Source organism: Mustela erminea, chromosome 11 (genome assembly GCF_009829155.1).
Source record: "Mustela erminea isolate mMusErm1 chromosome 11, mMusErm1.Pri, whole genome shotgun sequence".
Classification (NCBI taxonomy): Eukaryota; Metazoa; Chordata; class Mammalia; order Carnivora; family Mustelidae; genus Mustela; species Mustela erminea.
The window spans coordinates 44,110,315-44,137,231 of NC_045624.1; the positions used below are offsets into that span (position 1 = coordinate 44,110,315).

General features: G+C 41.7%; 1 protein-coding gene across 3 annotated transcripts in view; it reads left to right on the forward strand.

Moving 5' to 3' along the window:
- PDE1C (phosphodiesterase 1C) overlaps positions 1-26,917 on the forward strand; it is a 582,509-nt gene that overhangs the window by 83,978 nt on the left and 471,614 nt on the right. Inside the window, exon 1 of one of the 3 annotated variants that reach the window (XM_032304734.1) lies at positions 2,651-2,795. The exons of the other annotated variants lie outside the window; for them this stretch is intronic. Coding sequence (XP_032160625.1) covers positions 2,711-2,795 — 85 coding nt within the window. The 5' untranslated portion in view covers positions 2,651-2,710. Of the gene's footprint in view, positions 1-2,650; positions 2,796-26,917 lie in introns of those variants that run through there. 3 annotated transcript variants of the gene reach the window in all.

Genomic DNA, 26,917 nt, shown 5'->3' on the forward strand with positions numbered 1-26,917 from the left:
AAAAGTTGCAGCATCCATACATCTGTTTAGCTGTTTGGTTTAGTTTTCTTACCTCATAAGCATTCTTGACTGAGCATTTCTGAACAAGCAGGTGAAAGCAATGCTTCCTTTGATCTTAGTCTCAAGCTCCTTCTTTCTTGGCTTATGTAATGTGAGCACTCGACTTCACTTGGTTTGGTGTGAGAGCTCCACACAGAGAAGGCTGCTTTGAGACTTTGCACTTGAAGCAATGCGTTTAGTGGTTCTGTAGGTGTGCAATCTCTAAAATCAGGGAAAGAGGTAATGATTCTGGGGAGAAGCAGTTTAAAGACAGTCCTAATTGTTCAGGCAAGTTATTTTTACCAGTCTTTAGGGGACAGATAAATGATCACGTTGTTATTATTTTTATAGATTGTATTTCAAAAAGCTTTTCTGCTAAGAGTGATTAAATACCAAGTTTTAATTTCACTCACTCAAGAAAAATTTCCATTGCATTAGGGTTTTCTTTTTTCTTGATAATTTACTGTAGGAGACTGTCACACAGGGCTTTCAGGCTCCTCACTCCAGGATTTACAGTGACACAAAAGAAGGCAGGTACTTCTGCTAAAGGTTTGGGAAACTGGGAGAAATACAGGGGAATGGGAACTATTGGAAACTCCTTTTCATTACTTAATTTAAAAATATATCTAATATTTTAGGTAATATACATAAAAATGTTATATGTAAAATTTTCCTTATTTACAAAATTAATGGTAATAGCAATAACTAAAATATATTGTTGTCATGGAGAAGAATTTTCCAGTGTCTACATAATGAAAGTCGGGAGCCACCCGGCAATTGTAGTAACCGAATGTCCACTGTATGTCTGGGTTTCATCCTCTCACTTAATCCTCATGATAAAATGAGGAAAGCAAGACTCATGAAGGTCTAGCATCTTTCTCATGGTCGCATAGCTGGTAAATGGTGGAATCAGATTTCAGACCCAAGTCTGTCTGTCTGTCTGTAGAGCCCTTTTGATGCTTTCATGTTGTAACCACTTGCGGTCTCAAGGAGTATCTTAGAGTTAAAGCAACCCCTGGCTTCCAAGCAGAAATGTGTCATTATGTGTGACATGAGGCCCTTGTCACCTGTTGCCTTGTGGAACAATTAATCTTACTATTGATCTAAGGATACTATCAATATGAGTGTGGGTCTAGGTGTCTAGGTCTTTCCTGAGATAATTTATAACTGAAGTTCCAAGACATCTGACATAAAGAAAGAAACACCTATGTCTCTGAAAGTATATGGTTAATTGAAAGAGATTCAGTTCCCTGAGACATTCATTAACCTGGGGGCTTGAGGGTTTTATGAGTCTCCTGAAATTGTGTGTAGAACACTGCACATGTGTGTATATGTGCCTTTTTTTGGAAAGTGTTTCTAATTTTAATTAGGTTCTAAAGACATGTGGACCCACTGCTCCCTCAACTCAACTGGAACCAATTAGGAATAAACCTGATTGACTCTCTAAATATACTTGATTGCCTCTCTGACTGATAAGTGTTTATTAATTGTGTCAAATCCCATCACAGCAAATGAAGATAAATTAATTGTAGTCTCCCAATAGTTTGAGCATAGCACTGTCATTCTACATGTGACACTGGGTGGACTCCACCGAGGGACTGGGCTCTGGTCTATTCATGTGGGCTCCCTAGTCCCTGACATAGAACAGTGCAACTCTAAATCCTCAATAACTGTTAGCTGGTCATTTCGGGTACTGGAAGGGCCAGGGATCGGTGTCAGAAAGTGATACTATGTCTAACCGCTGCCACTTTCTATCTGTAGGACCTTAATCAAGCCTCTCTGAGGCTCAGTTTCCTCATCGGTAACAAGAGGATTAGCTGTAGGACCGGTAAAATCTCTTACCTCCCTAAATACCAGGAGTCAATTATTTGGCAAAGCCATACTGGAGAGAGCTGGGACGTGCCCTGAGGAATGGGCTAGAACACGGTTGTAAATCGAATACATTCGAGCCTCTGTGTGAAAGCACGTGGCTACAAATATGGGTTGCTTTGATAATCAGCTCTAGTGAGGGACTGCTGCGCAGTAATCTTCTGGGGCTCCTGGCTAGCTGAGGGGACATCTGCTGGGAGGAAGTGGGCGTGGCGATTTTCCTGACTTCCTTGTTTGGAGTAAACTTTGGCAGCATCTGACCGGCTTAGATGTTTGCTTTCCCATCTGTTGATGTGCTGTTTGGGAGCTCTGCTGCCTGCCAGAGAAAACGTCTAGAAGAAGCACGACGCCAAATCTGAGCCATTCCCTTGAGTCCCCAAACCCCACCAGCCCCCAGAGAGGGGAAGGCGAAGTGGAGAGAGAAAACAGGCGAGCGCGCTGGCTTCGGCGCTCACAGAGACCAGGGTAGAAAAGACAGAGATTTCGGCACCCGCTCAGCCCCCGTCCCCACGCTGGGGCGCGCGTCGCCTCCCTTTCCTAGCGCTCCACGCGCCCTATCTGGAACTTGGCACCGGGGATGGGGCAGTGGCGCCGCGCGCTGATCGCTCGGTGTGTCTAAAGCCTCGGCGGACTTGCAGCCACAGCGCCCGCAGCCGACGCTTCGGGCTTGCAGGCGGCAGGCGGCGGGGCGGCGGGGACCGTGCGCAGCGCGGCCGGGGGAGGGGACATCGCCGAGCGCGGGGCGAGGGCGCGGGGTTGCGCGCTGCGCCGCGGGGAACCCCGGGACGCCGCCGGCCGAGCCATGACGGACGCCAGCAACAGGAAAGAGGGATTCAAAAAATGCCGGAGCGCTACTTTCAGCATCGATGGCTACAGCTTCACCATCGGTGAGAACTTCGTACCCTCTGTCCGACTCCTGGTTCCTTTCCCCTGGCTGCGAGGGTCCTTCCTAAGTGGGGGCAGGAGGTGGTCAGGGGTCCGGCGGGGCCCCGGGGCTCTCGCGAGGGGAGCCCCGGGGAGCGGTGACAGGGTCAGGGAGCCGCGGGAGTGGGGGGTCGCCGCGCCCGGGGCTGTCCCCGCGGTGTCGCTCCCACCGCTCTGACCCGGCAGCCTGCTGGAGCTGGTTTTCAGGGTTACCCCTTTCTGAACAGCTCCATTTCCTTGCTGCGACTTTAGCAACATAAATCAGAGAGGAGAGATAGAGACAGGGATGGAGGCAGAGAAAGGGAGAGATGGATCTAGAAATACTAAAAGAGGGAAGTCAGAGAGCGACAGAAAGACGTGGACACCGTAGAAACTGAGACAGATACACAGAGACATTGTGGAAACACCTAGATATCAGGTCAGAAACAGAGACAGAGACTAATAGAATGACAGAGAGGTGGGGATAGTGACAGAAACAAGAGACGCAGAAGCTGAAAGAGACAGACACACAGAGACAGAGTCAGAGACAGACCGAAGGACGGTTTTTACAAAAGTTTAAAGGCGGAGAAAGGGGCACTGAGAAAGGCAGGCGAGGGAAGTTGGGATGTATGTAAGAAGGTAGGGAGAGGGAGAGAAAGAGGGGAAGAGAGAACCAGTCAGACAGGCACGGAATCCAGGCAGGGAGGGATGGATCGTGTTACTGAAATGTTTGAGCAAAAGGGGTCCCCTGTCCTCTGGACTCGCCGTGGCTCTCTGTTTTCTTCGCGTCTGAAACCTGTTACCAAGAGGAGTACCAGAAGGGCTATTAGAGGTAGCAGGACTAGCGGGCTGACCCTGTGGGGGCTGAATTTCAAGAGAACAGTTCTGGATGCTTTCACTACTGGTCCCATGCTCTGCACTATTTTGAAAGAACTGGCCAGAGATTGGCCCCTCATCTTCCCAGGAGGTGGACAAAACCAGGGAGGCTTCCTTTCTGGAATGTCAGAGTTTGGAGAAACAGGGCAAAGCCAGGTGCCAAGGAGCTACTCCAGCATTTATTTCTACTTCTGGGTATGCTCTGCTCACTATGGCTTTAAATCTGAACTCAACCCCCAAACCTTTGAAAATCAGGTGGTATGTTAATTTGCTTTTTGGTGGGCTGCCTCTGCTTGCCTTTGCAGCAGGAAATTGCCAGGGGCTAGAAGGTACCCATGGAGAGGAGCTCATTTTTTGAATACTTTGTTCCTTTTAATGAAGTGGCCCAAGATTTCTGGGCCACGGACTGAACACGTTCCTTTCAGAATTAACTCTGAACTCCTTAGCCTGCTTCCCAAGGCTCCCCATTCTGGCTTGAGCTAGGGTTTCCTGCCTCAACTGTCACTTCAAATGCGTATCTTCCCCACACTCATCATTACTTGCCTTTAACCAGATCCCAGCCCTCAGAGCCTTTGCTCTGTTCAGCCAGGAATGCCATTTCCCTAACTCTGCTTTGAGAAATCTCATCTCTCCTGTCTCTCACTGGCCACCTCCGGTGCTGTCCTTCCCCATCAGAAAGAAGTTGCCCCTCGGCACTCCCTTGGCCTCATTGTTCTTTGTGAGAGCTCACACACTGTCCTGAGTTACTTATTTAGGTGCCTATGAAACTATGTCTAATTTATCTTTCATCCTCTAATGGTGATGGTGACTGCTTGGGAGTTTTTGTGAAAATGAATTTAACCTTGCCAAGGACAAAGGGATTCATTAACAGGCCATTGTCATGTTAATGTTAGTTTTTCTTGAATCTGGTAAGAAACCTTCTAAAAGTGATTTTTAAAGCTTTACTTGGTAGTTCCCTCTGAGATCTTCTAAAACGTGTGGCTTCTAAAACCCAGGTTTCTAGTGTGGTCCTTCTCCTCCTAACCCCTTCCGTCCTTTTACTCCGGTCTTCACTAGGAGAAATGATTTGGCACATTGGTATGGCCTGCAAGTTATAAGGGACCTCAAAAGTGAGCTGGTCACTTCCTGGTGAGAGAGCTGCCAACTTATTTCAGATCTTTGGACATTTATTCAGTTATTCCTTTCCATCTGTCCCCCTTCCCTCCTTCTTTCGAAAAGTGCTTACTGAATTTTACTATATATATATATATATATATATATATATACACACACACACATCTATATATGTGTGTATATATATATATATATATTTTAAAGATTTTTATTTATTTGACAGAGATCACAAGTAGGCAGAGAGGCAGGCAGAGAGAGAGGAGGAAGCAGGCTCCCTGCTGAGCAGAGAGCCTGATGTGGGGCTCCATCCCACATGATGGGATCATGACGTGAACCGAAGGCAGAGGCTTTAACCCACTGAGCCATCCGGGCACCCCTGAAATTTACTATATTAAAAGATACAATTTAGCACAACACCTGGCACTTGGTGCTCCTTCAGTAAGTGGCAATTGTCTTTATTCAAGGCCCTAAGTTAATATCATGGGGGTAGTTGATGAAGGTAAATCAGACTTAGAACCTGGTATTCAAGAAATTCGTACTCTTGAGGTGATGTGATCGGTCCATATATGACTTTTTACTAAGTAGAAACTTGTATGTGACTTTAGAGATATTTTAGAACTTTTAGGCCAATATAGACATTTGAGAAAACACAGATAATCAAAAAGGAAGAAGAAAATCACTTGTGATTTTATCAGCCAATGCTGAAAATTATTAATGTATCTTTATATACTCCTAGTACTTTTTGGTATATATACTTTTTAAAACAAAATGCAATGGTAATATTTGGTAATCTATTTAACATCTTATTAGCTTTGCTTCATGTTATATGTAAAGCATTTGTTTAATCAATCTCCTATTGTTGGTTATATTTAGTGTCTTGATTTTTTTCATTTTTCATAATAATAAAAAAGGACTAAATCTTAGAGAACATCCATAAATACTTTTGAGAATACATTTCTAGAAGTATAATTGCTTGGTCCAAGACTATGTATATTTTTAGGGATTTAAAAAAATACATCTATTGCTCAACTAACCTCTGGAAATACCTACTTACACTCCTACCAGCAGTTTAGCAAGCTGCTCATAGACTCTCATGAGTACCAGATACTTATAATTTCAAAAGAAGTTGCTGGTTTGAGAGTTGGACAGAAGTATCTCAATTCCATGTTATTTCATTTCTTTTGTAAAATTGTATTTTTATTTCCTTTGTCTATATGTTTTTCTTCTGAGTTATTTATCATTCATTTCAATTTGCGGGTACTTTTAATTTATAGTGTATAACACATGTTAATTATACATATAATTAATATATTAATGATAGATAATATGTAAGTATAATGCTGTATATTAATGATATAACATACAATTACTGTATATCAATCAATCACATAATTATATAATTAATATATATCAGTAATATACATTATACATGCACATGTCATTTTTTCTTTTAAGTTGGCTGGGCATGGAGCCCAAGATGGGGATTGAACTCATGACCCCGAGATCAAGACCTGAGCTGAGATCAAGAGTCAGACACATTACTGGCTAGCCATCCAGGTGCCCCAATGCATACGTATGTGTCTCTCTGTGTGTATATATATACACCTATATACATATCCAGGTGACCCTTGAACAACATAGTTTTGAACTGCACTAGTCCACTTATACATGGATTTTTTTCCCCAGTAAATAGAGTTCAGTACTGTAAAATATATTTTCTCTTCCTTATGATTTTTCTGATAACATTTTCTTTTCTCTAGCTTACTTTATTGTAAGACTATATTATGTTGTACATATAACATACAAAATGTAAGTTAATCAACTGTTTATCCTATCAGTAAAGCTTTCAGTTAACAGTAGGATATTACTAGTTAAGTTTTTAGGGAATCTAAGTTATATGTGGATTTTTAGTTGTGTGGTACCTTGATAACCTCTAACCTCCACATATTCAAGGGCCTTTCTCCCTACTTCCTCTGTGTGTGTGTGTGTGTGTGTGTGTGTGTATACACACATAACTTGTGAGTGCCATATCATGTATATTACGAATATTTTTTTCAGATAGGAGTACTCATATTCCTGCAACGTCAGCATGTGGCAGTTAAGACTTGCTTTGGAACATACAGATATCTTGTAGTCCACGCTCATGGTTGCCAGTGTTAGGGAGAAAAAATTTTTCTCTACCATTTAAGATTCTTCTAGCTGAACTAAGAATCAAACTGACATGAGGCAGATGAATGAAGAAAATAAAAATTTAACTATGTACATACTGGGAATCCATACAGACATGAGATTCCAAAGACAGTCAGACAAAATGAGGTATATATGTCATCCTGAACTGAGGAGAAGGAGGTAGGGTCTGAAACTTCAAAGGGAAGGAAAGCAATTCACAAGAAGATGGGAAAGAGTAAACGTTTTTACAAACAGATGTTTGCTGGGCCATTCAGAAACAATGGGGCATAGAGAGGAATTTTAACAAACAGACTTTGCTAAGTTCCTCCCTGTCTATCATCCCTAGTTCATATAATACTGTAGTTATCTCTGGCTCTCTTCCTGGAGCAGGTCCTCTAAATTCTTTTATTCGGGGGAAGGCCAAAGTTTCTTTCTAAGTCTTTTGGGCCTTGATTGTTTTCAGCTCAAAATAATCTGCATGCAAAAGTAGCTCATTTGGGGGGTGCTCTGCCTTGGCCCCTACACCAACTAGTCACATGGTTTCTGCAGGGTGGAGTAAGTAGACAGCCCCTCTCTCACCATGTGAGAGAAGATTCTTGATGAGATCCTGGTGGCTCCCAGATTGTTTCTTTTCAAAAGTGTCTGACATTGTCTTTGGGAACCACCTCCTATTCTAGTCTAAATTAATAAATGCGGAATTTCTAGGTCAAGGGACTTTACTAAAAGAATTCATGTTATGTACTGGCAACTCAAAAGATTCTTACTAGGGGAAGCTGATGAGGACAGTGGAGGTCTTAGGAGTCCTGTAGGAGGGGAAATGTGATAAGGTCAAGAATAAAATTTGGGGCACCTGGGTGGCTCAGTGGGTTGGACCTCTGCCTTCCGCTTGGGTCATGGTCTTGGTGTCCTGGGGTAGAGTCCCGCATCGGGCTCTTGGCTTGGTGGAGAGCCTGCTTCCCCCTCTCTCTCTGCCTGCCTCTCTGCCTACTCTCTCTCGATTTCTCTCTCTGTGTGTCAAGTAAATGAATAAAAAGAAAAAAAAAGAATAAAATTTGGAGGGCTTAAAAAAAAAAGAATAAAATTTGGAGGGCTACTGACAAAACTCTCTGTTGAATGGACATTTCTGCTCTAAGGGGAGGCATCGACTTCTGGTTCAGACTGGCAGGGAGAAGGCTTCAGCTGTGGTTCTCCATGGGGGTGGTATACCCTAGGGGGTGTTTGGATGTATATGGTGTGCTTTTGGTAGTTGCATGGAGTGTGGCTATGAAAAGCTCTAGAGACAGTGAGCAGAGTGCAGAGGAGTTCAATGTTTTACAGAGTGAGGTACAGCTCTTCACAATGGGGAATTTCCCTAAACCCCAGCAACACCCCCATGGAGAAAAACTATGAGAATTCCCTCTGACATGGAAGCCTGGGGCTCTTAAGCCTTTTCCCTGGCTTTGGGACCTCTGGGACATTAATGGTCAAGGCTGCAGTGAGAACAGGTGCTGCCATATATCGAACGTAGCTGTGCGGTTTGGACCAGGCTCTGATCTAGGTGCTTTACTCAGCTCATTTGATCACTTTTTGTAATTCTGGAAGTTATCTGTTATGACCCTATTTTAGGAGAAGAAACCCCTGAGAGACTCTGAGAGGGACTAATTTGCTGGAAGTCACAAGCTAGGAAGTAGCAGAGTTGGCTTTAAACCACATCTGCTGTGGCCCCTTAGCCCAGGGTTTGCCCTACACCATGCTGCCTCCCACAGTGGACTTTATTTCTGCCTACACCTTGGAACCAGCCTGTCATCCTTATGAAGAGAGACCAGGGAGTTTGCCATGTCTGCTGGACCAGCCCAGGCTGGGGCAAAACCAGCCAGTGTTGGAGCATTGTCACAGGTGGGGCAGGGTTGCTCCTGGGGGGAATATCAGGTTGAAGAAACAGGGGTTGCTGATCTGCTTCCCACCAGGGTTCCTCTTCAGCCTCATCATTCCGCATGTCATGATGCAAATGTTCTTATGTCCTCTTTATAGAACTTTCTCAGGTCATGAAATCAGATGTGCGATCAAGAGGTCTTGGAAATAGGACTATAAAGTTGAACATGTGCTATACCAGAAAGCCCCAACTGTCGTCCAGCATTTGTGCTTTGAGAGTTCCCTCCCTAGGAAACCATTGAATTTTCAACTGTAGCAAGTGATTATAATGATTAGTATTAATTTAAGCTGTATGTTGAAGTTCAAGCGTAATTTGACCCTGGTGAGGTACTTGTGAACTAGCATTGGAGTATGGAACAAATGGGTGTGGGGGGAGTGCAGTATTCGTGTTTTCCAGAGGAACTTTCCTGGTCTTTTGGGGCTTGGATATCTATTTGGGTTTTATTAAGGACATGCACAGATTTTTACGTTTCCCGTGAGGCTGCCTAAAATATAAGCACAGAGCCTTCTCCACAAACTGAGGTATGTCTGCAAAAAACAAAAGCACTTTTTTTTTTTTTTTAAAGCTACCTGAGTGGGTCTCACTTAGTCTCTTTTGGTACTCCTTACCACTTACTCTACAGATGAGAAAATGGAGCTCCAGGAGGGCCCTCACTTCCTTTCTCCCCTCAGGGATGACCTCAAGGGTGTTGAAGAAAATGGGTGAAGCCATGGGCTGGGAGGATGTGAAGTTGGTGGGGTGTATGGCAAAGAAGCTGCTTCCTTCAAGAATGAATCTGGTGGTGTGGAAAATTCTAGGCCTGTACTGAAGCAGTGTTGCTAACAGAGGGATGTGTTTCCTGTAGCAACTGCCACTGGCTCCCTTGCCCCTATGTTTCTCTCTGTAGGGTTGTCCCAGAGGAGGAAACATAAGGGGCCCCTAGACAGCAGAGGCCCAGGGGGCTGGGAGTGAGGGTTCCTGTTCTGCCCTTGGATTGTCGGAGCTGGGAGCCCATGCTAAGTGGAGAAGGTCTGCTGGTGGATGCTCCTATCACAGGGCTTCTGGGGTGGGCAGGGGTCTGTGGGAAACGAGCCAGGGTGACTTGACTGTATGCCCTGGGGATGGGACCCACTCTCCAGCCCAGGCGTAGAGGCCCCTGTCCTCCCTTGGTGCATATGGCTCAGGATTTTCTCAGTCCAGTGTGGTCTCTGGGGTCTCTTGGCTGAGTGTCCTGTCTCTTTATCTGCCTGCTGTCTGTCTGGGTGGAGGCAAGACCTTTGGGTATTGCCTGCTTGGTTGGGGGTGACGGTAGGGAGCAAAGAATTGAATAAGGATCCAAGGCAAAATACTCTACAGCCACCTCCCAGTACCCATGGCCCTAATTCCCTCCTCTTCCCACCTCTGAGAAGGCTGGAGCAGAGTGAGGGGAAGGGGTATGTGGAACGAGAGGTCGTGCTGCCTGGGCCTTGCCATCTCTGCTCTGGCACCCATCTCCCCGACCCACTGTGCCTCTAGGGCAAATCATTCTCTGAGCCTCCGCTTCTTGTATGTGAAATGCAGTGTGAGTCTTAGGTATGGAGCTGTAGTGAGGATCAGGTGAAGTTATGTGAGAAAAAATTGCTTTAACTCTAAAATGCCATTCAAATGCTTCTTATTATTAAGGAAGACTTCATACTGGTTAAAATTTGTGCACCCCTCTTCCCAGCATTTATACTGCAACAAAGTGCAGCTGTATCTGTGGCTTGAGGAATGAGGCTCTCACGATGGGGTTCTGATTGTCCGCTAGCAGCAGGAGTACACAGTTTTAGGGATGGGTGTCAGTGGGGAGGTTGCATTTGTAGAGAGAAAACCCTGGGCTTTGGGAGTCACGCAAAGACTTATTGTCCTGGCCAGGCAAGTCAGTTAGCTTCTCTGAGCCTCAGTTTCCTTCTTAGAACAGATGAGGTAGTACCACCTTCCTTGTGGGTAAACCACAGAATGGAGAGTGAGGTGCCACGCACAGTGCCTGCCGGTCACACTGTGTGTCTTTGCTCAGTGTCCCTTCCCTTTATCTGAAATCAGGCCGTTGCCTACAGCTGGCTGTGGCCTGGAGTGGATGCAGGTCGGTGGTGTATGATCCTGAGGGTTGGTGGGTACCCTGTGGAGGCTCAGTGGTGGGTCTGTCTGTGCTGGTGTGGGAGTGAACACTAGGAAGAACAACCGTGCTGGTCCCCAGCACAGGAACAAGAGCAAAGTGTGCACTGGGCACCCCTCTGCCATATCATGGACTGATGCCCTTCCCTGGGCCATACAGTGTACCTGGAATGTCTACCCAGCTTCCACGGATCTGGCAGAATCCACCTGGAGCCATGGGGAAATTGGAGTAGTTCCAGAATTGTAGGAATGACCTTCTGAGGCAGGCCTGTGGATCTGTCCTGGGACATAGAAGGAAAAGGGGAGCAGGATAGTTAAATTGGACTTCTTTGAGTGCAGAATATGACAAGCTCTGGAGTTAGACACCGGGTTTCATATTCTGAACCACATCTTTCTTTTGTTGTGATCTTAGAGAGGTGACAACACATGGCTAAAGTTCGGTGTCGTAAGCTATAAGTAGACACGATAAATAGTATCTACCTTGCTGGGTTGGGATGTTAAATGAGATAAAATCAAGTAGAGTTCCTAGGTGTTGTCTTAGTCCATTTGGGTTGCTGTAACAGAAAACTGCAGACCTGGTGGCTTCAACAACATGACTTCGCATAGTTCTGGAGGTTGGGGAGGCTCCAGTGGATTTGGTGTCTGTTGAGGGCCTACTTCCTGGTTCATAGATGGCCATTTTCTCGCTGTGTCCTCACATGACAGAAGGGTCAAGGGACCTCTCTGGGTCTCTTTAAAAGGGTGCTAATCCTATTTCTGAGGGCTCCACCCTCATGACCTAATTACCTCCCAAAGGCCCCACTTTCTAACACCATCACATTGGAGATTAGTGTTCAACATATGAATTTTGGGGGGACACACTCAGTCTATAGCACTATTACTATTGGAAGTTAATAAATATTTGCCAAATATAGCATGAACTAGACACTGTGGAAGAGCGGGGGAACCATGAGGGGAAAATGCCCAATTCTGGACTCAGAATTGAGAGTTGGGGTGAGTTTCTTACCACCTTGCTCTTTCATCCTGTGTGAGTCGCTTAACATGGGCATCAGTTTCTCCATCTGTAAATGAAGTGGTTGAGTAAGGCAATCTCTGTGGTTCCTGCCACTCAAGAAGGAGGTGAACCTTGAGTCCTAAGGTCCACCATAACTTACCCAGAGTGGGAAGGTGCAGGGGAATGGCTAAATGAGGTTCACTGGATTTCTGGTGAAAGATGCTTTGCAGAGTTCAGAACAAAGCAGGGTAAATTGGATGTAAGACTAGTAGAGAGTTGGGCGCCTGGGTGGCTCAGTGGGTTAAGTCTCTGCCTTCAGCTCGGGTCATGATGCCAGGGGCCTGTTATCAAGGCCCACATTGGGCTCTCTGCTCAGTAGGGAGCCTGCTTCCCCCTCTCTCTTTGCCTGCCTCTCTGCCTACTTGCTATCTCTCTCTCTCTCTCTGTCAAATAAATAAACAGGAAAAATCTTAAAAAAAAAAAAAAAGACTAGTAGAGAGTTAAAATTATTCTTGGAGTTAAGTAGCCTAGATTGTGTGTGTATAATTTTGTGTGGTAATTCTGATTCACAGTGAGTTTGATGACCACTGAGCTAGGCTCAAGGAGGGAATCAAAGGCAAGAGACTGTCTATGCCTGGGCCTTCCACCCATTCCACTTTGATGATATCAAATCCTTGTGGGAAATGGGGCAAATGAGTGGAGATTTCCAAGTATATGTTTGTCAGTAGGTTTGGGTTTATTCTGATGGTATAGGAAGCCTTCATGGCTTCAATTCATGTTCCTAGATTTGTTTATTATGAACCATAAATGTGATAATAGATTTATAGTTATGGGAGCATCTGTCATGGGTTCTGCTTAATAAATGCTTGCTGGATTTGAGAAGCTCTTAACGGAGGTTAAGAGCATGGATTCTGGAACTTGACTACCTTGGTTTCAATTTTGGCTTCATCGTTTATTAGCTGTGTGATCTTGAACAAGTTACTTACCCTTTCTCAATGTGCTCCTCTGTTAAATGGAGATAATTACATTACCTGTCTCCTGGGGTGTTAGAGGATTAAATGAATTAATGTATCAAGAACTTCAAACAGTACCTGGTACATAGTAAGTTCTGTATAAATGTTTGTTATAATATTATTTTTGTGTTATTATTATATTCATGATACATATCCATAATGATGATATATTTCTACAATAATATTATCATGAAGATAATACTAATAACCAACTCTAAGTCCGGTTTCATCAAACACTTGTATATAGTGTTCTTTGAAAAGCTGTAATTGTGACCTCAATCTTCTGCTTTCTGATACTCAAATTTGGCATTTCCTGCCAAAAGGCGTTCATTCACTTTTGTATCCTTGGGCATTGGTGTCCTGATGCTGTACAGTTATTTTCAATGAATCCATGGTGGACCTACAAATTCTCCCATCTTTTCAACCAGTATCATATTTTAGGATTTAGTGTGTCACTTGTGATGGCTTTGCACGTGAGTCCCTAATTTCTAGGCCCTTTTTAGATGGTTAACTCTCCCAGGCCAGGATGGTAGGTGGAAAGGAACGTGATGCAGGAGACTTGGGCTCTAGGCCCCATGCTGGCCTGTTCTGTTCCTGTGACTGTGGGAAAGATCATGAATCTCTTTGAACCTCAGGTTCTGCATTTGTAAATGGGTTGGCAATTCCTTCTTTGTCGCATTGGGAGAATTCAATAGGATGAAGAATGTAAGAACCTAGCTCACTCTAGATGCCCATTGATTGGTAGCTATTGGTTATGATGATGGAGAGGCCCTGTAATCAGGGAGCGGGCAAGGCTCCCAGGCCCACAGCTGCTTCCGTGGATGGTGCTCACCAGCCTGCTCCCTGGCTGCCTCCCATAGACCCCCACCAGCCACTTATGTTGAGTGCTGGCAGGGCTGCCAGTCTGTCTTTGTTTTAGTATAGGATTTCTGACCAGGCTGGTATCTGAATCTCCTGACTTACCCCAGCCGAGTGCTGGGTAATTGATGCCAGCTGCTCTGGGGAGAGCTGGTTGGCACTTCCTGTGCTGTTTGGCAGGCAGGCTCTGGAGTGTGGTGGGAGCTTGGCCTGAGAATTAGGCCTCCCCCAAGGAGCCCTTGGGGAAGTGGGTCTTGGAAGCAAAGTTGTTGGAAGTTGGTTTTTACTTATGGGCTTAAGAGTTTCTTCTCTTAACTCTTTGCTATTTTTTTTTTTTTTTAAAGTAGTCTCCATGCCAAATGTGGGGCTTAAACTCAGGACCCTGAGATCAAGAGTCACATGCTCTACTGACTGAGCCAGCCAGGCACTCCTCTAAACTCTTTCTTATGCATACTTTCCCTTCCATCTCCCCTGCCTTAGTTCAGACCCTTCACTTCACTTACTGAGTCTATTGGGATATTTCCAACTGGCCTCCCCTTCACACTCTTCTCAAAACAGCAGCTAAATCTTCTTTTGGAACATACAAGTGAGCTCTTTGTCCTCCAGTTTAAAACTGTCCAGTAGCAAATTTCTGGGGAAGATGGCAGAGTGGATACCTGTCCCATGGATACAACTAGAAAACACCCACATCAGTGTAAATAACCCAGAAAAAGACCCAAAGATGGGCAGAACAGATTCCACAGCTAAATGAAGAGAAGCCACCTCATCAAAGTGAGTAAGAAAGGCAGAGATGTATTTGGGAGCTAAGTGGACCCACAGGGACTGTCTACAGGAGGGAGAGATACTGCAGACTGAAAGAGAGGAGGGAAACCAAGCCTCACATCAGGCACTCCAGATATGGGGAACTTGCATGGGGGAGAGGAATCACCACGATATTTCGCTTTGAAAACCAGAGGAGCCAAATTTCATGAATTCTTACAATCAGCAGGGCTTAACACTTGGAACTTTAAAAAAATCAGTGGACTTAATTTTGGGAGAACTAGATGGTGGTTAGGAAAGGGGGTCCCTGCCCTTAAAGAGATACACAACAGTCCTGGAAATACAGCATAGAAGAAGTTTGGAAGACATCTGGTGTATACAGGAGGGAGACTTGTTTACTTACTCAGAGCATGTGTTAGAGGGGCAGGAATCATTCAGGGACTCCTCCAGGAACTGAAGAGCTTGTTGGCACCATTTTACTCCCCTGCCTCCAGCATAGACACACACAGACACCTGCAGGAACCAGTGTGATGCCAGTACTCACTACCTAACTTGCTAACACTGCTTGCTCTGCCCCGTGTGCTTTTTTTGGACAACCCCTCTGGACCTTTCTAGCACCATGCACCTTGCCGCCATGCTTTCCTGAGAACTCGCTCCCTCCAGCCTTGTGGCAGAAGTTTTTTAAAAGTAGCCCCAGTTCTCCTCTCACAACAGACCTGTGCGAACCTTGCTAACACTGCACATTCTGCCCCCATGTTCTCCTGTAGTCCTTCCAAATTCCCCCTCTAATACACTCTTGGCTAGAGCCTATCCAAAGTGGTACCCTAAGCCTGGCAGTGTGCAAGCAGCTCTGATGGGGGCCAGCACTGCTCTAAAGTGACTCCTGCCGTGGGGAGATAACTACACACACAAGTCCAACTGCAGCCCCATCCGTGGACTGGGGGCAGACATTTGGTCTGACTACAAGCACTGCCCCCAAAATGAAGGCTTCTCAAGAGACAACACAGGGAAAATGCCTTATAGTTCAGTGCTACCGCATCTCTGGCCTGGTATGGCTCAGGTCAAGCCCAAGTGGCCCCACGCTGGCCCAGTAACAGCACAGAGACCAAACCCTGCCTACATCAGGCAAAGAGAGACATTGCACTCAATTGGACTGAAGGCAAATGCAACACAGCCAGAACAGTAGGGTGCACACAACACACATAGGCGACATCCCTGAAGCACCAGGTTTGGGTGAACAGGGGACATTGCTTTGCAGGGCACTATAGGACCGCTTCTTCATAAGGCCACCACAGTAAAAGCAGAAGAGGTAGCTGACTTTTCTAACACAGGAACAGACACAGAGATTTAGAGAAAATGAAAGACAGAGGAATAGGTCCCAAATGAAAGAACAGGACAAAATCACAGCAAGAGAGTAAATGGAGCAGAGATCAGTAACATCTCTGACAGAGAATTTAAAGCAATGGTGATAAATATATTCATTGGACTTGAGAAGCATGGAGGACCTCAATGAGACCTTCAATAAAGAGACTGAAAACGTAAAAAGGAACCAATTAGAGATGAAGAACTCAATAACTGAAATTAAAAATACACTAGATGGAATAAATAGAGTAGAGGAAGCAAAAGAATGGATTAGTAACCTGGAAGATGGGATAATGGGGAAAAAAAGGAGTGAGAAAAAAAAATAATAATAAATGAAAATAGACTTAGGGAACTCAGTGACATTATCAAACATAATAAGATTCGGATTATAGGGATCGTAGAAGGAAAGAAAGAGAAAGATGCAGAAAATGTATTTGAATAAACAATAGCTGAAAATCATCTGAATCTGGGGAAAGAAACAGAAATCTAGATTCAGGAGGCACAGAGAACCTCCAAAAACTTCAACCTGAAGAGGCCCGTATCAATACTCATAGTAATTAAAATGGCAAAAAGTAGTGATAAAGAGAGAATTTTAAAAGCAGCAAGAGAAAATAAAACAGTTACATACAAGGGAAACCTGATAAGGTGATCAGTGGATTTTTTAGCCATAACCCTGCACACCAGAAGGGAGTGGCATGATATATCCAAAATGCTGAAGAAAAATCTTGCAGCCAAGAATATTCTATCCAGCAAGATTATCATTCAGAATAGTAGGAGAGATAAAGAGTTTCCCAGACAAAGAAAAATTAAAGGAATTCATGACCACCAAACCAATCCTAAAAGAAATGTCAAAGGGAACTTTTTTTTTTTTTCGCTTGAATCTTTTTCTTTTTTTACATTTGAATTTTTTTTTAACTTTTTATTTTTTATAAACATATATTTTTATCCCCCCAGGGTACAGGTATGTGAATCACCAGGTTTACACACCTCACAGCACTCACCAAAGCACACACCCTCCCCAATGTCCATAACCCCACCCCCCTTCTCACAACCCCCCCTCCCCCCAGCAACCCTCAGTTTGTTTTGTGAGATTAAGAGTCACTTATGGTTTGTCTCCCTCCCAATCCCATCTTGTTTCATTTATTCTTCTCCTACCCACTTAAGCCCCCATGTTGCATCACCACTTCAAAGGGAACTTTTTGAGTGGAAGGAAAGACCATGAAAAGGAATAAGAAAATAGGAAGCATGAAAACAGTAAAATTAAGTATATCTATAAATATCAGTCGAGGGATTCACAAAATAAAAGATATAAAGTAGGGGCACCTGGGTGGCTCAGTCATTAAGCATCTATCTTCAGCTCAGGTGATGATCCCAGATTCCTGGGATCAAGCCCCACATCAGGCTCCCTGCTGAGTGGGAAGCCTGCTTCTCCCTCTCCCACTCCCCTGCGTGTGTTTCCTCGCTGTGTCTCTCTATCAAATAAATAAGTAAAATCTTTTAAAAAATGATGTAAAATATAATACCATATATCTAAAACTGGGGAGAGGAAGAAAAAGAGTAAAGAATGGGTTCAAACTTAGGTGACCATCAACTTAATATAGATTATTATATGCATAAGATGTTATTATATGCATAAGATGTTGTATATAAATTGAATGGTAACCACGAATCAAAACCCAGTAATATATAGGCAAAAAAATAAAAGGAAGGGAATCTGAGTGTATCACAAAAGAAAGTCAGCAAACCACAGCAGGAAAGAACAAGAGAAAAAAGGAACAGAGAACTACAAAACAACCATAAAACCAGGAATAAAATGGCAGTAGATACATACCTATCAGTAATTACTGTGAATGTAAATGGATTAAATGCTTCAAGCAAAAGACATAAAGTGAGAGAATGGATAAAATAGCAAGACCCAATTATATGCTGCCTACAAGAGACTCATTTCAGTCCTAAATATGTAGTTTGAAAGTTAAGGGATAGAAAAGCATTTATAATGCAAATGGAAGTGACCAAAAACTGGGATATCAATACTTAGACAAAATAGACTTTATTTATTTATTTTTTAAAAAGATTATTTATTTATTTGTCAGAAAGAGAGAGCACAAGCAGGGGGAAAGGCAGGTAGAGGGAGAAGCAGGCTCCCTGCTGAGCAAGGAGCTCAATGTGAGACTCAATCCTAGGACCCTGGGATCATGACCTGAGCCAAAGGCAAATGTTTAACCAGCTGAGCCACCCAGGCATCCCGACAAAATTGACTTTAAAATAGACCGTAATGAGACAAAGAAGGTTAACTATATAAGCATAAGGGAAACAATCCAATGAGGAGATAAAACAATTGTAAATATTTATGCACTCAACATGGGAGCACATTTAAAAAGATCAAAGTCATTCCTTGTATCTTTTCTGACTACAACACTATGAAATTAGTAATCAACCATAAGAAAAAATCTGGAAAGAACACAAATACATGAAGGTTAGATAACACACTCCTAAACAATGAATGGGTCAACGAAGAAATCAATGAGGAAATAAAAAAAATAAAGAAATACATGGAGACAAATGAAAATGAAAATATAGTAGTCCAAAACCTTTGAGATGCAACAAAAGCTGTTCTAAGGGGGAACTTCATAGTGATACAGACCTCCCTCAAGAAGCATGAAAAATCTCAAATAAATAATCTGACTGTACACCTAAATGAGCTAGAGAAAGAAGAACAAACAAAACCCCAAACCATCAAAAGGAAGGAAATGATAAAGATCAGAGCAGAAATGAATGAAATAGAAACTAAAAAACCCAGCAGAACAGGTCAATGAAACCAAGAGCTGTTTCTTTGAAAAGATCAATAAAATTGATAAGCCTTTAACTCAACTCATAAAAAAGAGAGAGAGAGAGAACTCAAATAAACAAAGTCAGAATTAAAAGAGAAGTAACAACCAGCACCACAGAAATACAAAAGATAAGACAATATTATGAAAAATTATATGCCAACAAACTGGACAACTTAGAAGAAATGGATAAATTCTTAGAAATATATAATTTCTCAAAACTGGATCAGGAAGAAATAGAAATTTGAGCAGACTGATTACCAGTGGTGAAATGGAGTCAGTAATCAAAAAAGTTCCCAACAAACAAAAGTCCAGGATGAGATGACTTCAGAGGTGAATTCTACCAATGTTTAAAGAAGAGTTAATACCTATTCTTTTCAAACTATTCTAAAAAATAGAAGAGGAGGAAAGCTTCCGAATGCATACTATGAAGCCAGCATTATCCTGATATCAAAACGAGAAAAAGGGGCACCTGGGTGGCTCAGTGGGTTAAAGCCTCTGCCTTCTGCTTGGGTCATGATCCCAGGGTCCTGGGATCGAGCCCCGCATCGGGCTCTCTGCTAGGCAGGGAGCCTGCTTCCCTCTCTCTCTCTCTGCCTGCCTCTCTGCCTACTTGTGATCTCTATCAAATAAATAAATAAAATCTTTTAAAAAAATGAGAAAAAGGCACTACATAAAAGGGGAATTATAGGCTGACATCTCTGATAAACATAGATGTAGAAACTTTCAATAAAATACTGACAAACTGTATCCAACGATATATTAAAAAAATCGTTCACCATGATCAAGTGAGATTTATTCCCAAGATGCAAGAGTGGTTCAATATTTGCAAATCAATCAACATGATACATCCACATCAACAAGAGAAAGATAAAAACATATGATCATTTCAATAGATGCAGAAAAAACGTTTGATTAGGTACAACATCCATTCATGATTAAAAAAACTCTCAACAAAGTAGGTCTGGAGGGAATATACCTCAAAATTATAAAGGCCATATGTGAAAAACCTGCAGCTAACAGCATACTCAAAGTGGAAAAACTGAGAGCTTTTCCACTAAGATCAGGACAAGACAAGGGTGCCCATTCTCACCACTTTCATTCAACTTAGTACTGTAAGTCCTAACCACAGCAATCAGACAAGAGAAAGAAATAAAAGGCATCCAGACTGGTAAGGAAGAAGTAAAACTATCATTATTTGCAGATGACATGACATTGTATATAGAAAATCCTAAAGACTCCATCAAAATACTGATAGAACTGACAAATAGATTCAGTAAGGTAGCAGGATACACAATCAATATGTAGAAATCCATTGCATTTTTATGCACTAATAATGAAGAAGCCAAAAGAGAAATTAAGAAAACAATCCCATCTACAATTGCACCAAAAATAATAAAATGCCTAGGAATAAATGTAACCAAGGAGGTAAAAGACCTATACTCTGAAAACTATAAAACAATGATGAAAGAAACTGAAGACAGCACCAACAAATGGAAAGTTATTCCATGCTCATGGACTGGAAGAACAAGTATTGTAAATATGCCCATACTAAAACAATCTAGAGATTTAATGCAATTCCTATCAAAATACTAACAGCATTTTTTCACAAATCCTGAACAAATAATTCTAAAATTTATATGAAATCACCAAAGACCCTGGATAGCCAAAGCAGTCTTGAAAAAGAACTGGAGGCATCACAATCTCAGATTTCAAAATATACTACAAAGCTGTAGTAATCAAAATAGTATGGTACTGGCATAAAATAGACACATAGATAAATAGAATAGAATAGAGAGCCCAGAAATAAACCCATGCATGTATGGTTAATTAGTCTTTGACAAAGGAGGCAAGAATATACTATGGGAAAAAGACAGTCTCTTTAACAAATGGTGTTGGGAAAACTGGACAGCTACATGCAGAAGAATACTGGACTACTTTCTTAACCATACACAAAAATTGACTCAAAATGGGCGAAGGACCTAAATGTGAGACCTGAAACCATAAAAATCCTAGAAGAGAGCACAGACACTACTTTCTCCGACATCAGCTGTAGCAGCATTTTTCTAGACAGGTCTTCTGAGGCAGGGGAAACAATAGCAAAAAGAAACTACTGTGACTACATCAAAATAAAAAAGCTTCTCCACTACAGAGGAAATGTTAACAAAACAAAAAGATGATCTACTGATGGGAGAAGATATTTGCAAATGACATATCAAAAAATGGGTTAATAACCAAAATATATAAAGAATGTATACAACTCAACACCAAAAAACCCAAACCCAAATAACCCAATTAAAAATGGGCAGAAGACATGAATAGACATTTCTCCAAAGAAAACATATAGATGGCCAACAGACACATGAAAATATGTTCAGTATCACTAACCATCAGGGAAATGCAAATCAAAACCATAATGATCTATCACCTTACACCTATCAGAATGGCTAAAATCAAAACCCACAAGAAACAACAAGTGTTGGTGAGGATGTAGAGAGAAAGGAACCCTTGTACATTGTTGGTGGGGATGCAAACTGGTGTAGCCACTGTGGAAAACTGTGGAGGTTCCTCAGAATATTAAAAATAGAATTGCCATATGATCCAGTAATTCCACTGCTGGCTATTTACCCAAAGGATACTAAGACACTAATGCAAAAAGATACATACACCCCGGTGTTTTTTTTTTTTTTCCCAGCATTATTTGCAATAGCCAAATTATGGAAGCAGCCTAAGTGTCCACTGGTAGATGAATGGATAAAGAAGATGGGAGATATCTATAATGGAATATTACTCAGCCATAAAAAGGAATGGAATCTTGCAATTTCAACAGCATGGATGGATCTAGAGAGTATAATGCTAAGTGAAATAGTCCAGTCAGAGAAAGACAAATACCGTATGATTTCACTTATATGTGAAATTTAAGATACAAAACAAATGAGCAAGGAAAAAAGGAGGCAAACAAACAAACAAAAAAACAGACGCTTAACTATAGAGGACAAACTGATGGTTACCAGGCAGGAAGTGGGTGAAGGATGGGTGAAATAGGTGAATGGGATTAAGAGTACAATTATCATGATGAGCCGTGAGTAAGGTACAGATTTGTTGGAGTTTTATATTTAAAAGGGATCATACATGTTTTCTATTACTTGCTTTTTAAAACATAGTTGTTGGGCACCTGGGTGGCTTAGTTGGTTGAGCCTCTGCCTTTGGCTCAGGTCATGATCCTGGGGTCCTGGGATCAAGTCCCACATTGGGGGAGTGTTGTCCCTGCTTCTCCTTCTGCTCCTCCCCTCAACCCTCACGCTTGTGCTCTCTCTCTCTCAAAAATAAATAAAATCTAAAAAAAAAAAACAAAAAAAAAACCCCACCCCAAAACCTAATTGTGTATATGGACATTTAAAACCACTCTGCTTACTCTCTAACTTAGTACCTAGGTCCTCTTTCATGCTTATCTCAGTTTTCCTAATGCCCCCACTTTGTGATACCCCCCAAGCCAGGTGAAACTTACCTGAGCATTTCACAGCATGGCCTGTTTGGACAGTGATGTCTCACCAGTTCGTTCTCTCTCTCTCTCTCTCTCTCTCTCACACACACACACACACACACACACACACACACATACTCCACATACACTGATTCTCTCTCTCTCTCTCTCTCTCTCTCTCTCTAATTGAGCATTTGTGGTTTGCTAGGCACTATTCTAAGGGCTTTGCAAGTACCTGCTCATTTAATTCCCTATTTTTTGATGAGGCAGGGAAACAAAGGCTCTTTCCTGGGAAGTGGAGAAACCACGATGAGTCTGGGGTTTCTGAAGCTGCCGTGGTTATGAGTGAACCTGACTATACATGGGAGATGTCAGAGGAAGGGCTCTTCCTGTTCCTGTGGCGCATACCTTAGGTAAAAATTCAAAGCAGTTGGGAACATCTACCATTTCCTCTTCTCCCAGTGAGAGGATTTATGACCTTATAGGCTGGTAGACTGATATTAAAAAATAACATCCCTGAGCCAAGTGTTATCTGAGGGATTTATAAAGAATGAGGCTAACACGGGTAGGAAGGTCTCACTGCCTGCAGGAGTCAGCAAAGGCTTGGACTCTGTTTTTTTCAGTCTTGTCTTATCTCCCCCCCCTTCCCTTCATTCAGTTTTATTGAGGTGCAATTTACATACCATAAAATTCACCCATGTTGAAAGTACAATTCATGATTTTTAGTAAATTTATGGAGTTGTGCAATAATTACTATGTATAACCACTCTACTGTTTTATTTTGAATAGTGTTCATTATATTGATATATACATTTGTGTATCCATTCGCCGGTTGATGGACACAGGTTATTTCTGTTTTTTTGTCTATTATGAATAATGTTGCTCTAAACATTCATATACAGGTGTTTGTGTGGATATAGGTTTTCATTCTCTTGTGTGTGTTCCTAGGAATGGAATTGCTAGATTGTATGGTAAATTAATGTTTAACTTTCAAGAAACTGCCAGACTGCTTTCCAAAGTGGCTGTACCATTCTATGATCCTACCAGCAATATATGAGTCCTTGAGCAGAGTTTTAAAGAAGTAGGAATTAACTAGATCTGTATTTTTCAAATACTGCAGGGGCAGGCCTGACTGCAGAAGAACCAAAAGGGGACTTTGTTAAAGATTTCTGTTACGAGGAATTGGAGATCCTGATTTCTAGTTATGCAATGGAGCCCAGGCTCCATGTGCATCTAAAATGCACATTTTGGAAAGCTTTCTAAGTAACTCTGATGTGCAGCTTTGTTTGGGAATCACTGGATTGGATGAGGTTAAGAATGGGATGGGCATGGGAAAATTTTGGGACATTCTAGGCAGAGAAAATGGCATGCAAAAATCTAGCATAATATGTCATTTAATGATTAGCAGTAGGAGTCTTGGGATTTCATATTCATTGTAGGAGAATTTATTTTGCATTCTGATATTGCAGTTGATTCTCTCTGGCTTGCTGGGCAATCACTGCTATTTACTCTTCTTTTCTGTAGGTTGGAGGTGTATTAGGTTTTCTCTAATGGAAATGACAATATTTAAACATTCTAGGGAGACACAATATAGATCCTGTAGTTAAACACCTTGAGGCTTCAGTTTATGTTTGCTTCTGTGCAAGTTGCCTGGCTCCTTCTACCCCCTGGTCCCTGTTAGTGGAAATTGCATTTAGTGTCTGTGCCGACACTTGACCCCGGGTCTCTGGTGGCTGTCAGTCTGAGCTCTACAGAAGTGGGAGATTAAGGCCCTTTGTGAATAAAGAGTTGGAGTCAGTGGTAGGGCTGTTTGCAGAGTTGGATGCATGATGAGGGGAAACTTGTAGTAATTACCGAACAGATGCCCTTAATGAGGTCTCTGCTGGGTTTCCAGCTGGCAGTGAGAGCCCTGCATTGGGATGGGAACGTCGCAGTCACTGGATCATTATGTGACATCACATCCTCCCCTTGTTGTCATAGCAGCTGTAATCATCCCCCTGAAAGTGTCCCTCAGGGTGAGGACAAGACACATCTTTTTCCATTAATGGGAATCCACGGTGCTTTCTTCCATGTTAAGGAGAAAAAAACTAGCATGTTCCTGCTCTTTGAAAGGAGAAAAAGCTTAACAATTTTCAGCATGATTTTACTACTATTATTGCTACTATTTTAACAATTACTATGCATGTCATACACGTTGATTGTAGAGACATTTACAAAATAAAGAATGGCAAGGAGAACACAATCCTACTTGTAATATCAATATGTACAGACAAACACTGTGAACATTTTGGTAATTTTTTTTTTTTCTGCTTGAGTTTTAACACGTATGTACACTTACTATTGTTTAAATATGAGACCACTGCTGTATGGTTGTTTACCTTTCCCTCCTACCTAACAATGTATAATTTCATAGCAAAATCTTCTTCTTCAACAGAGTTTCTAAGGTATTGTGGTTATTTAGCTGATCTCTGCTGTTGGATGTCCATGTCCTTTCTGTTTTCTTGCCATTATGAATACCATTCAGTGACTCTCATAATTTCTACATCTTTGTAAATCATTTTGCCTTAAGATTAATTCTTTGATGAAGTTGTTGAGTAGAAATATTTTTGAAGGTTTTGAAATGTATAATCTAACCTCCCGCAATGTTGATCTAGTTTACAATTCCACACATAAAGTGTAAGTTTGCCTGTTGACCTTTACTTACATTGGATCTTAACCTTTAAACTTGTACTCTGATATGTCAGACAATGGCACGTAACTCTTCCATTAATTTATTTGATTATTTCTGGGTTTGAACACTTTTTTTCCCCTCATGTTCTTTTATAAGCAGCATCTGTATTTCTTTAATAAATAGCATATTCATTTTTCTATTTGGGTTTCTCTAATATAAAGCTTTTATATATTAAGGCTATTAAACTTTGGCGATATTTGCTGTAAGTAATTTTCAGCACTCGTAAATATCCCTTTTAACTTTGATGTTCAGACATTATATTATATTATATTATATTTATTTATTTATTTTTTAAAATTTATTTATTTATTTGACAGACAGAGATCACAAGTAGCCAAAGAGGCAGACAGAGAGAAAGGGGGAAGCAGGCGAACAGAGGGCCCGATGTGGGGCTCGATCCCAGGACCCTGGGATCATGACTTGAGCCGAAGGCAGAGGCTTTAACCCACTGAGCCATTCAGGCGCCCACAGACATTATATTTTAAAACAAACCAAACAGGGGCGCCTCGGTGTCTCAGTGGGTTACGGCTCAAGTCATGATCTCATGGTCCTGGGACTGAGCCTTGCATCGGGCTCTCTGCTTGCCTGCTTCCCCCTCTCTCTCTGCCTGCCTTTCTGCCTACTTGTGATCTCTCTCTCTGTGTCAAATAAATAAATGAAATCTTTTTTTTAAATTAAAAAAAATTTTTTTTAATAAATGAAATCTTTAAAAAGGTAAAATCAAACAATTTTTTCACTTATGGTTCATGTTTAGAAAAACCTTTTACACTGAAGGGATTAGGAAAATCTTCATCTCTATTTTCTTTTAGAACTGTATTTATCGCTTTATTTTAATAAAATCTTTAATTGAAATCTCTGAATCCATCTAAATTTTTTTTGTAATAAGGTAGAGATTTAATTTTTTCCCCTCCAGATTATACATTTTTCTCTGCACTAATGTAAAACATTAATTTCATAATATGATAATATTGACACACATCTACATATACACATTTGAGTCTCCTTTTGGAATCTCTATTTACTTCTTCTTCCAGTCTTTTCCTATAGTAGTGAGACACTTTTTAGCTACTGTAACTTTGTCATACATTTTAAGATCCAATATGGCAAGGCTACACTCATTCATCTTTTTCAAAATGTTCTTGGCTATACTTGCTCATTTTTTTTCTTGATGGACTTTAAATTTCTAGTTTAAAATTCCATTCAAGAGTCTTTAGGGGAGTGCCTTGGTGGCTCAGTCGATTAAGCATTTGACTCTTGATCTCAGCTCAGGTCTTGATGTCAGTTCGAGCCCTGTATTGTGCTTCAGGGTGGGTGTGGAGCCTACTTAAAAAAACAAACAAAAAGTCCTTAGGATTTTTAATAGGGTTGTAGTTAAGAGCGTGACTTAGCAACTCCCTAAGTGGTCTGATTCTAAATAAACTTTAAAAAATGTTACATGGCCACTGAGAAACAGAGCCTATTTTCTGTTTTCATGCATAGGATGAAATATATTTATTAAATTAATTTAATTATATTGTAATTATATAATCCTGATTAATTACTCAGAATAGTAAACATATTACTGCAATTATTCAGATCCTTATCTATTTTTTGACTGCCTGAGCTGATGAAGACTACTTGTTTATCAAAGCCTTCTCATTATTGTATCTTGTTCTTGTAAGTTTCTTTTTGCTTTTAGCTTTATATGTATTTTGGTACACTGTAATTTGTTTTGTAGAATTAATGAGAATTATATATTCACTTCAGTTTTACTCTTTTTCAATATAGATGGTTCTCTATATATATATCTCTAGACTATGACTAAGTGGTTTTACCATTGTCTTTCTTCAATTTTACACTATCCTAAGCTGAGGATTAACCCACTCAGCTACCCAGGTGCCCCTGTAATCTACATT